We start from the raw sequence: 12,605 nt of genomic DNA on the forward strand, positions 1-12,605 counted from the left end.
TTACCAGGTTGGACACACAGATATGATCGATGGGAACCTGACCCTACAGGCCATTGTATCTGAGAAGGCAAACAGCATCCTAAAAGATGGGAACAACAGCATGAGTCTTTTCCAGCTGTTTAAGTCAGTAACCTCAGTCCTTAATCACGAGACCCAAGAGGAAAACTTTAACATATCTTTACAGACGGACACACGAAAAGAGGTCAGCCAGACACTTGTTTTCTTGCAGTACAATGCGATATAATTGACTCTTTGTATTCTTTGGCAGCTCTTAAGTAATAAAAAGCTCATATATCACCTCCTCAAATCAATGGAGATTTCAAGTTTCTGGTATCCGCCTCTGCGTTTGGCACAGGTTTCAGCTATTTTGTACTACTTGCCCAAGCAAAAAATAAATAAATAAAAAATATCATCCATGAGGAAAATAATTCATTCTCAATTGTTAATGCAATAATTTAAACTAATTTGGATGGTCATTTTAAGCTTAGAGGTAACCCGATTTTGCACAAAATTTAAATGTTAATAAAATTGCCTCTCCTGCAGGAGAAATATCCTATGACAATTTCCCTAAGAGTAGTAGATGGCAGGTAATTTTAGTTTGTTTCTTTCAGCTACAAGCTAGTTTCACTTTTAAGTTGATATTTGTATGGTGCTTTGCATGCCTCAGATGTAAAGATCTAGAGAAATGCCATATAATCCTTCAATTGTGATTCATTATTTGACTAACATCAATTATACATGGCTCTGCTCTCTCTGGAAGTGACATTTACATAATAATTCGCAGACTTTAGTACAAAGTCTAAGAAGTAACTCCCCTTGCTATTAATGGATGTTAAGTGTATAAATTCTCTGTGTCAGGAGGTAACAAAACTCATGTGATTACACACTTATTAAGGCAAGTGGCATCTTGTCAGGAGACCTAATATCAGTTCAAATGATCCTTGTTGTGGAGCTTTATTCTACCACAGTTTCCAGCAAGCCTGGCTGTCAATATAAAGCACTACTTGCTTAGTCTTCATTAGCATCTTATTCCTTTGCCTAATTATCCCTTTCCATCCCAAGCTCCGAGGGCTGATGCTGACAACTCTCTCTGCTGTTAACGTAACATCAGTGCAGACTGCTCTTCAGATGTCAGAAGTGTTGAAAGAAATCACTCACAGGAGTGAGGAGCTGTCTGCCTCTGCGCAGGTAAGCAGCATCTCACCTTCTGTCTCCTTACACCAACAGTACAGACACTGTTGCACCCCACTAAACTTGGAAGAGTTTTGGTGCCTTACAGGTACCTGTTCTTTACTCATTTTTTTTGACTGTACCAGCATGTATGCCTCGACCAGAAGGAATGCATTTTGCTGTTTTGAGTAAACAAATGTGGACCCACAGGGGTTGTCTCAACAGCCACCACAATCCAGGGGATAAGTGGCTGGCCAGTTACATTCTGTGATACATCTTTAGGGTGAAAACCTTAACTTTTAGCAGAAGACATGCTAGGATGTATATTTTGTCTTCTAAAGCATTCTTAGAATCCTGAAGAAGAGGAACCTGGGAGGTTTTTTTTTGTTTGGTTGTTTTTTTTCCTAGAAATTTGCTGTGATCCTTTGGTCCCTGATCCATGCAGTGTCACAAAATGCACATAAACAAGCTGCCAGTGAGGCAGGAACAAAACGGTACCTAAAGGAATCAGGCACAAATGTTCAGATTGCCCTTGCAGAAGTATTTATTGAATCTTATCTGGCAATATGACACCGTTAGTAGATGATGCTATTTATGTGTAAGGAGTGAGCACATGGGAGGACAGAACAAACTGTCACTGGGGAAGATTCACAAATACACTGGCAACAAGAAGAGCTGTCGTGAATTCTGATGTATTGTACAGTTGCAGCCAGCCAATGGCTTGGGAGCATGTCAGCAGTATGTGGTTAACTTTGGTGAGACAAGAGCATAGCTCAGTTTCAGCACTCACTCCACGCGAGGCTGCTAAGCACTTGCAGACTGTGGGAATGGACATGTCCAAGCTTGCAGTGATTGCATTTGGCTTCCTCACCCTGGGCTAAGTGCTGGCCAGTGCTTTCACAACCAATCGTCAGTCAGGGGCTGTGTTTTGGCACAAAATAAATACTGCAAGACTCATTCTTTGACATTTCACACAGCACAAGGCCAAAGGTGTCACTTGCTGGTAATCCAATAGGTTTTATGGAAGCTAAGATTGAAATGTACGTGCAGTTGACAATAGGGCTGGATCTTTGGAGTCACCACATGAAAGCACAACCTGATTTACTTTGTCATTGTGCATCTAAACTCTTCCCTGTCCCTGTGTTTGAAAGACATATTTTCTTCAGATGTTATCCATCTTTTCTACGGATTGAATCTGTGGAAGCGTGCTGCATTTTTCACGTTAGCTGTGTTACATGTTAGTATGCCATCTAGTACATCATCATTATTGGTGTTTCAGGTATTACCCCAGCACAAATTATTACAGCAGAACAGGTATAGCCACAAACAGTCCCACGGGATTACTTACATTGCAATACTCAGTAAAAGCCTCAATGACACGTCACTTCTGTCATCTGTAGCACCAAAACATTGAAACTTCTCCCTTTATTTCCCCTGCAGGTGGAAGCTAGCAACACACTAAAAGATGTAAGTGCTTCCTTGCTCACTGTAAACACAGAGGACAGCAGAGATGATCAGAAGCTAAAGGATGCAGCCACCTACCTATTTAATGCAGTGAGCAATGTCCTACAAGCTTCCGTACACACCAGAGCTGTGAACACTTCAGTGCCAGAGGCAGAACAGGTAATTTTGGTTTGGTCCAGTTTGTAGGGTCCTGTAGCAGAATATTTACTTGCTTTAGAAGGTTTTTAAGAGTTTTGCTGCTTCATATTTTTCAGTTGGCATTGGGTAGGGTTTATTACAACGACATGGTGGACTTGAATATCAAAGTAATCTTCTGCCCAGTTGGGCCTGTTAGAACAGTCTGCTAATGGGAATGATAGGAGCCTCTTAAGCTTTGTTACATTTAAAGCTGAACAGGACAGAGCGCTGGAGAACACAGGATCAGTGTAAGACCTCTAACAGAGGACAAGCAGACTGACTGCAGTAAGATTTTTTTTTCTAGATTTGATTCTTTTCCCTCCTTTTGCCCCACAATTCAAGGAAGCCACAGCTATTCTGTATTTGTGATTGGCTCCACTACTTCAAAGCTGGAATCAGCTCTGGTTGCTGCTTACACTTCTTCAGAAAGTCCACTCTGATTTTCTATTCAGAATTATGCAACGTGTTTATTTTGTCCTAGCCCTTCCTATTTATATGTAAACTGCCACAGTTGCCTTTGTGTGCTTCCTGGACTGAATATACTTCAGGTTTCATCACTGCAAGAGAGGAGGGCATGATATAAATCTAACCTGAGTGAAAAGGTTATGAACTGTTCAAACTCCCCCAGCATAACACACTAATAACACCTAACTAATAGGTAATTAGGGCTTGTTTTTCAAGTGACTAAACACTAAAATGTGCGGTGAAAGAGCATTAATGTACACAAGTGCACAAACATCGTGCATGAAATTGATGCAATTTTTGTTGTCCTTCAAACTTCAATTTGTAGAAATTCTAAATATTAGAATTCCATTTACTGTAAGATATTTGTTTGCTGTATGCAGTGTTTTCTTGAGAATTACAGAAGTTGAATTGCTGACAAGAATAATTGTATCTGAGATTAAGAAGCTCATCATCAAGTTTGCCAGCTTTATAAGACACAGTAAAACCGGTATTTCCTCATAAAAAGAAGTAAGGGCAAATAACATCCAAGTTGCTGATTCTGAGCAGCAGTGTTACAAGTCCCCTCTCCTCTAATCCTTTTCCAGAGTTCAGTGTCACACCAGCTCCTGAACACAGTTGAAAATCTACAGAGTGCCCTTCTGTTTGGGAAGGAACCAGACGATGAACCCATGGTCCTTACCACTCATTCTGCCACCATGTATATAAACAGGTAACTGTAACAACGCCTCCTAAATCCTGATAGTTACCCAAATTTTCCCCGAATATCCATTACATTATCCTTCAATGAAACCACCTAAAAAATATTATAGCATAATGACAGCTTCAACAGTGTGATGAGGCTGCCATTGCTGACTGATAGGAAGAACAGCTTGGACCCCAATTAACTTCAGTAAACCAGCTTAGAAATTCTCATGCTGTGCCTTCTCTGACCAAGGGACAAACTACTGCTACCTCCTGGGTCAGGCAGTAGCTGCTTACCTTTGAAAGTCTGTGGAAATCTCAGTTAAGTTCTTTTCTTCTTTTCCATGTTGCCAATAATGACATGTTATACAGAACTGTAACCAGCCTGGCAGGAACAAATACAATCACGAGGAGCCTGATAAGCATTCTCCATTGCCTATAATTATCCCCAAATTGTTCCTTGAGAGCCTGTTTTTCGTCCACATTTAACTCTGCATAAAAATCAAGAACATGTTCACACAAAGACCAGGTGTATCTTTTGCATAAGTACACCTAAGTGTGTACACCTCCGCATCCAGATATGCCAATTCCACCCCTTTTTGGGATGATATATGGTAGTGTTACATGGAGTACAACATCAGGGAAAATGCACTAAGTAGTTACTGGCTGAGTTAGAAACAGTTTTCCAGGTATGTTATACTAATGAAGTGAGAAAAGTTTTTTCTAGATATGAAATCCATACATGATTTTTTTTTCTTTCATTCTGTTCTGCTTGTGTTCAACCCTAACTGGACTGGACAGATTACAGACAGAAAGCCTGGATGGTACAGCCATTAATATCTCCAATTCCAGCTCTGCCAGCTTTGTTCTTCCAACAGCTTCCTCTCTCAGTGTTTCAGGAATTGATGATGAAACAGTGGATATAAGGGCAAGTAAACAGCTTTTATCTGACCCAATCTGATCTACAACTTACTTTCTTGGTCTAGTGGTTTTAGACTCCTTTTACAGTGAGCATACAAGTACACAAATCATCCCTCCAGTCATAACAAGAAAATTATTTGAAATATTTTTCTTGTCAAAGAAGCCTTCTCTTATCTTAATTGCATGAAGTTGGTTGAGCAAGCTGAGGAGGATTGAAAGCTTAAACTCCCTGTCCCATTATCCCCTCACATACACTCCTGATTCCTACCTGGATGCTTAGAAAAGGTGATAGAATCAATGCTGCATACTTATGTGCTCTCTTTGTTTACAACCAGTGCTCTGAGGAGGATGCAACAGCTCAGAGTCAATATCGCCATTAAAACCAACAGGCAGCTATCCTCTTTCATCCCAGGTAGAAACAAACGAGTCTGAGGCACTCAGACCCTGCAGGAGACGAGGTCTGTGCATGTCCTGACGATAGCACATCGCTGATCTGAATTAGGAGACTTTTTTTTTTTTTTTTTTTTTCCCCTCAGAACAAGGGATTGCATATTATTGTGATGTTTTTCTAATAGATTTTCTAAAGGCCTCTGATTGATTTGACACTCTGAGGACACTCCTACAATACCTGTAAAACATACACTTTTCTCATTCTGTCTTTTGCAGCTCTGTTTAAACATGTCCAGAACCCCCTTATATCAGTGGAATACTGAAAGTGTCTTACCTGAGCATTAGGAGAGGCTCCTGAATCCTCTCATTGTGATGATGACTCTGACACACTCTTTTGTGCATTGCTGTCACAGGAGAAATAGATTTCTTGTTCCTAATGCCAAGAGGAGTGCCACAGCTCTCACAGAGTCACTTTCAAAGAGGCTTATGCAATTGCATTTTGATATCTGGTATCTAAAAGACAAGATGGTCACAGTGAATGGAAACCCATAAATATTTTTGTACACATTTCAGAATCCAAATCACTTTCAAGGTTTGTGTCTGGCCTCTCACAGAGCTAAGGCAAGTATTTAAATCCGGATGCAGGCTTCTTTTGACTACTGTTTGGGTCTGATTTCAAGGCACCTTTTCTCAGCAATTTAGACTTTGAATATAATGAAATATTACCAATAGCTCAAAGCTGATTCTTAATGTCTTGCTAATAGATGGTGAGCTTTGCCGTGAATCCCTTTTTCTCCAGCGACTCCAGTTTTGACATCAGTGGAACAGTGGGAGGTTTAAGCCTTACTGGTCTGGATGGCTTGATCATACCAGTCAGCAATCTCAAAGAAAACATTGAGGTAAACCCACTGGTTTCTATCCCTATTCCTCTTTTCTCTTTTTCCATTTACAGTCATTTGTACTACCATCCTCTGTAAGGTGACTATAAACTGTGACACTGTGTTTGCTACAACATATCATGGGATCATGGGTGCCTGCATTTGCGATGGAGGGATTTGTGTGATTTAAAGAATAAAATAAAAAAAAGGGTCAGGAAAAATTACTCCAGACTACAGTCATCCCAAAACACAATGTCATGGATGTCAACATCCAACAAGGCAGTGCACACATATTACTCCTGTTTGGGCTTCCTAGCCCATGTATAAGCTGACATTTAAATAGTTGAGATATGCAATTCATGTAGCCAGCATTTCAGTTGTAACCTCAGCTCTCACTTACAAAATGCACCAAGGATCACAGATCTTGAGACGATCCTATGTGGATTTGAAAGGGATTTTTTCAGAGGTTAGCTGACAGTATCAAGACAATCACTTTGAAGACAGTATTTCTGTTGGCCATACTTTCCTCATGTTATTAAAAAAGATTTTCTAGTGTGTGGCTGTATTGTGCTTATAGATAAAAATAAAACATGCTTTGCTGTATTTGAAGCTATGTCTTTCTGTTTAAAACCAGATCATGTTACCAAGGCATTCAGCAACTCAGGAAGATAGGATTCTGTTGAATCTGGGCAATTTTAGCACTTTCCAAGTCAACGTCACCTCAGAAAACACATCTGTAGTGATTTACCTGGAATGTGAAGAAGACGTTCCATTAATACTTTACTCAGGGTATGGTTATCGCCCTAATGAAACTAATTATGACCTGAAAAATCATCTGTTCTGTAAGAAAACTACTGGAGGTAAGACAACTTGCTAGTGACCCATAGCTTGGGTATTATGGGCTTGTGTAACCAAGACAGAGCTCTGTGCGTGGTCACTACCCACGGCAAGTTAAGAGCACCCGGCATGGACAACGTGGAGAGCTCATCCACAGCTTTACAGTGTCAGCACATCTATAGAATTGCAGAATGAGCCCCAGCCATAAGTTCAGACATCTATCTTGAAAGAAAGGTCTCAAAGGAGTTCCAATCTCATGCTACGGGAACAAAGAGTGGGATGCTTTGAACAGTGAAATGCTAGGGATTATTTGATACCTGTTTCTTTCATTTTGTTCTGTTTGTTTATTATATGCAACACAGCTGTATTCTGAATTAACATTGAAACTAAAATATTTATGTTCAAGGTGAGACAAACACCTGGGTTCTTAGCCCAGCAGAACTCATTTTTGGAGAGGGAACTTACTACTTCACGGTTTTACAAGATATGGGCGTGGATTCCACAGCCCATGACAAGTTAACGATAGCTGTTACTTGCTTCGCATCCCGCTGTGTGTTTTGGGATGAGCACCAGGGGAACTGGAACAGCTATGGATGTCAGGTAAGCAGAGAGAAACACAGCAATGCTTATATTATATTTACTTCAAAGCCAGCCCTTATAACCCTCATCTTAGAGTAAAATGATGGCATTGAACTCACGCCATAAAATAACATCGTTTTGAGACGTTTTAATAAAATCAAGAAGTGAAGGTTAGTCCAGGATGGCTAAATTTTAAATGACATTTTCATTCAACTTCTTGGGATGTGTCCCTTATTAATGTGTCCTTAATAACTTACCCGTCTCAGCACTGTCTTTTCATTTGCTTGGTTAGTTTTCTTATACTTTGAAGCCAAAGTATATCTTTGGCTACAAAGTATACAAAGTATGTTTTATCTATATTTTTTTCTGGTTTTTAGGTAGGACCAAAAACAAGTCCTAGAAGCACACAGTGCCTCTGCAACCATCTGACCTTCTTTGGGAGCTCCTTCTTTGTCATACCCAATGCCATTGATGTTAGCAAAACCGCACAGCTATTTGGTACCTTTGTGGACAACCCTGTGGTGGTGACCACTGTAGGATGCATCTTTCTGATATATGTGTTTGTAGTTGTTTGGGCTCGAAGGAAAGACATCCAGGATGATGCCAAAGTAAGTCTTCAGCTAATAACGATTCCCAAATCCCGCTTTGCCCAGTCTATTTTAACAGAATTTTTCAACCAGCCCTACTCCCTTCCCTTTGCATAGCTCACAAGATAACCAATTCCTATCCCCAGCTTTAATGCAGCCATACTCATCAAACTGCTAACGCTGTATTGTGTCACTCTGCAGGTGAAAATCACAGTACTGGAAGACAATGACCCCTTTGCTCAGTACCGTTATCTTGTGACAGTTTTCACAGGACACCGCCGTGGGGCAGCCACAACCTCCAAGGTACCAATGGCACTGTGCAGGGAGAGCTCGTGCACTCATTTAGAGAACTGGAGACATAAAGGAGCACCCAAATGCAGTTTCTAAGCCAGAAAGTCCTTAGAAAGCAGGGGGAGTATGTCAGAGGAATAATCATACACAGGATTCTGAGATGTGCAAGTCTTCATTTTGCCATCTTACTCTCCAGGTGACTCTCACCCTCTATGGACTCGAAGGAGAGAGTGAGCCACACCATCTGACTGATCCTGATACACCAGTCTTTGAACGTGGAGGAGTGGATGTTTTCCTGCTCTGTACCCTTTTCCCTCTTGGGGAATTGCAGAGTATTCGACTGTGGCATGATAATTCAGGGGACAATCCATCCTGGTAAGTGGATGCAGGGAAATAATAAAGACTTGAAAATATTTTTATAATGACAGCAGTTTTCCTTTCCTAGTGCTTATAGATTATCCTTTCTACAAAGGAAGTGTTAGTTTCTTTTTTTGCACAGTGCTGTGTGCTCTGTGCCATACAGCTTACACACAGCCTAACAAGTCAAAGGCCAGAGGTTGTCCTCCATGGTCCTGTTGAGTCCTGAATTTCGGAGCACTCAGTTACACGTGAATGTGACCTGCACGTTTTCCCTACAGGTATGTGAATCGAGTAGTGGTCCAGGACCTTGCATGGGACCAGAAGTGGTACTTCCTCTGTAACTCCTGGCTAGCCATTGATATCGGAGACTGTGTCCTAGATAAAGTGTTCCCAGTAGCTACAGAACAGGACATGAAGCAGTTCAGGTAACTGCTGTTTTATGGCCTTTTTCTCTCAATCAGTCTAGAAAAACAAGTATGCAAAGATAAGCCTCTAGACAAAAATGAAATCAGGGAGAGCTTTCCATTGCTCTCAAAGGGCTCTGAACAAGACGAGGAACACACTGGTTAACACAGCCTGACTGTTACTCTAGCAGTTACAGCACACTGGAAATGCTGGCATTAAAGGATAGCCTGATGGACATATGGAAACCCAAGCATCTTATCTTAAGTGTAATTTGCCTAGAAATATATTACAGAAGCCAACGAGCTTCATGACTAGCTTTAACCACCATGGTATGGGCAGGAGGAAAGGCCATAAAGTAGCTATGACCACTCCATGTAAATCAGGCCATGATATTTGATAATTTCTCATAGTTAGCATTTCTTCTGACAGTGCCTACAGACATGAACAGGTCAGGACCCTGAACTACGGCTTTATTTTTCCCTGTCCTTTCTAAGCACTCTTGATTTTCCCTTTGTCTTCCCAGCAATCTGTTTTTCATGAAGACCTCCAAAGGTTTCCAGGATGGGCACATCTGGTACTCAGTTTTCAGCCGCTCCCCACGAAGCTCCTTCACACGAGCCCAGCGCGTGTCGTGCTGCTTCTCGCTGCTGCTCTGCACCATGCTGACCAGCATCATGTTCTGGGGGGTGCCAAAGGATCCAGCCGAGCAGAAAATGGATCTGGGTAACAACCATTATCATTGCTTGGGCAGGAAAGTAAAGAGACAGCAAAATCTAGAAGCAGGGCAGTTGAACAAATGGGCTTTTTCACAAGATGCAGACCTGATGGTTCCTGAGGTTATTTTCACTCTTTCCCTCTGTTTGATCTTGACAGGTAAGATTGAGTTCACATGGCAGGAGGTGATGATTGGCTTTGAGAGCTCCCTCCTCATGTTCCCCATCAACCTGCTCATCGTGCAGATCTTCAGGAACGTACGATCCCGGCCAGCCACGCCGGGCAGAGAGAAGAAGCCGGGAAAGAACGGCCGGGTGTCTCCCAGCCTTCCTCCCACCCCACAGCTCACCCAGGCCGTCTCGCTCACTCCAGAGGCTGTGATGAAGGTAAGTCCCTGTGGCTGCTCCCCACCGAGTCCTGCACTGCCCTCTGCTGCCACGCACGACTCCACATCTCCAGCTGAACAGCAGAAATCTTCCCTGTCAGATGACTTTCAAATTGCCTGAGGTGACAAGCCAAACATGCTTTGGTGCAAAGCACTCAGTTACCCATCTACACAGCCATGGGTGAGCACAGGAGACATCCACCTTCAGAGTGTATTCCATGTGTAGGGAATCCTCATCTTCAGCAAGATCTGCCTCCGTACATCCCCGACTCTTGCACAATTAAGATGTGTGTTCAAAATCACTGTGTTCAGGGGTCAACAGCAAACATCAAGCAAGGCAGCGAAGATGAAGCATATCATAGACCCAGTCTTCCTCAGTGTAGGTCCTCAGGCAGGTAAGCATTTCTGACTCCTGAAAACTGTCTTGCTGAATTCGTTGAAATCTGCCTGCCACTTCCAGCCCTGCAGATGTGCCATCCTTACCCATTCTGGGGATTTTAGCAACTGATGCAGCTCCCAGCCAGTGGTGCCTTCTGAAAACGTCAGCTTAAGTCTCTGCAGCCTGAGTCACTGCCGTGTTGCTGCTCTCTTTTCTAGGACATAAGAAGAATTGCCAACTCACTCTTTAAAGCCCTGAAGACTCCATCACTCACTTCAGTATCAGATCTTGGAAAATCAACTAATATCAACACGCTTTTGGCATTGGTTGAGGACATCATCTGCCACCAGAACAGAGCTGGCCAAGAGTTTTACGATGAGAGCAAAAAGAAGGATGACCCCATCATTGTCACACTAGGTGCTATGGATATACCAGGTAAACAACACAAGGTGACACATCTGCTGAAACCTTTGTAGTGAAATTGATGGTGACACTGGATGTGAGGACCCAAGCTTTTATGTTCTGACTCAAAGGCAATTACACAATTGTAGAACAGCTGAGGCTGGAAGGGACCTCTGCAGGTCCTCTAGTCCACCACGCTGCTCAGAGCACAGCTGGAGCAGGTTGCCCAAGATCATGTCCAGCTGGATGTCAAGTATCTCCCAGGATGGAAACTCCACAACTTCTCTGAGCAACCTGTCCCAGCGTTCAACTGCCTGTGCGATAAAAAAGCTTTTCTTAGGTTTAGATGGAATCTCCTGTGTTTTAATTCGTGCCCATTGTCTCATCCTTTCACTGTGCACCATTTACCACCCAGCTGACTGAAGACACTGAAATCTTTTTCTTTTGCTGTAGAATGAAATCTAGCTATCAGCCTGGCTTCAGAGATGGATCAGTATCTAGTAGCATCAAGACTCACAAATACAAGTTGTTTCACAGTCATTTTGTCCTGCCTGTTTTTTCTATTATTGGCTTCGTGCTGTTGCTCCTTTCAGTCTGACTCTTAACTTAGGCATTGATTTATTTGCAATTAAACAATAATATAAATAAGATGTGAACAATATAATAAATAATATATGAACAGTGAACAGTCCCACTGATTTCACAAAGACATATATTTAGCTTTTCCAATGAGTATTTGAAGCTACCAAATGCAAAGGTAAATTATGAACAAATTAACACTTGATCTTATCTGACTTTGCTACTGAGGTTTTAGGACTTCTGTTTTGTGAAGTTGCCTACTGGCAACAGTTCCAGTCCATTCCAGCAGAAGAATGCTAAGGCTTTAGTAACAAAGCTGCATTACATGTCCTTTTAAATGTTGCTTTGTCACATTTATAATCTTGGGCTCTAATTTTTCTAGCCTTTGTACCGAACAGTATTTTAATCTAGGGATAGCCATGCTGATTTTCTCTCTCTCTCTCTTTTTTTTTTTTTTTTTTTTTTTTTAAAACTCTTTACCTATAGAAAAGGCAAGAAGCCCGACTCCAGAGAAGGGAACGTGTGAACGACTGAAACACAACGATTACAACCGTTGCTTGTACATGCAACTCCAGCATGTAGAGATGGAGTTGGAATTACTGGGGCCCCACAAATTTCAGATGCCTCAGAGTTATACACAAGCTGTTCGTCAGGTTCAGCACATGAAGAACCTCCTGGAGAACCAGATTTGCCCATCAGTGTCCATCAGTGAGAGGTAACCTAATACTCTTCACATTTTCAGTATAAGTAAATTCAGGTCATGAATTCAAAACTGTCCAGGATGACAGAGACGAAAATAAGTACTGCTTAACAAGTGCCAGATAACTGTTACAACAGCTGTAGAAACGTGCCATACTATTATACTACCGTAGGAGCAACAAAGAAATCTCAATGCATAACTGCACATAAAAGGAATAATGACAGATCATTACTCTCTGTCA

The 12,605-nt window shown here is 41.8% G+C and overlaps 1 protein-coding gene across 1 annotated transcript in view; it reads left to right on the plus strand.

The window, feature by feature from the left end:
* The window catches only part of PKD1L3 (polycystin 1 like 3, transient receptor potential channel interacting), a 38,669-nt gene that overhangs the window by 15,243 nt on the left and 10,821 nt on the right, over positions 1–12,605 (plus strand). The window contains exons 13-28 of the mRNA XM_084533432.1: positions 8–202; positions 1,063–1,188; positions 1,579–1,710; positions 2,611–2,793; positions 3,861–3,985; positions 4,759–4,885; positions 6,033–6,167; positions 6,781–7,006; positions 7,390–7,583; positions 7,940–8,170; positions 8,351–8,452; positions 8,637–8,815; positions 9,079–9,225; positions 9,729–10,419; positions 10,902–11,118; positions 12,151–12,379. Coding sequence (XP_084389558.1) covers positions 8–202; positions 1,063–1,188; positions 1,579–1,710; positions 2,611–2,793; positions 3,861–3,985; positions 4,759–4,885; positions 6,033–6,167; positions 6,781–7,006; positions 7,390–7,583; positions 7,940–8,170; positions 8,351–8,452; positions 8,637–8,815; positions 9,079–9,225; positions 9,729–10,419; positions 10,902–11,118; positions 12,151–12,379 — 3,239 coding nt within the window. The remainder of the gene's footprint in view (positions 1–7; positions 203–1,062; positions 1,189–1,578; positions 1,711–2,610; positions 2,794–3,860; positions 3,986–4,758; positions 4,886–6,032; positions 6,168–6,780; positions 7,007–7,389; positions 7,584–7,939; positions 8,171–8,350; positions 8,453–8,636; positions 8,816–9,078; positions 9,226–9,728; positions 10,420–10,901; positions 11,119–12,150; positions 12,380–12,605) is intronic.

This window comes from Aythya ferina, assembly GCF_964211825.1.
Source record: "Aythya ferina genome assembly, chromosome: 12".
Classification (NCBI taxonomy): domain Eukaryota; kingdom Metazoa; phylum Chordata; class Aves; order Anseriformes; family Anatidae; genus Aythya; species Aythya ferina.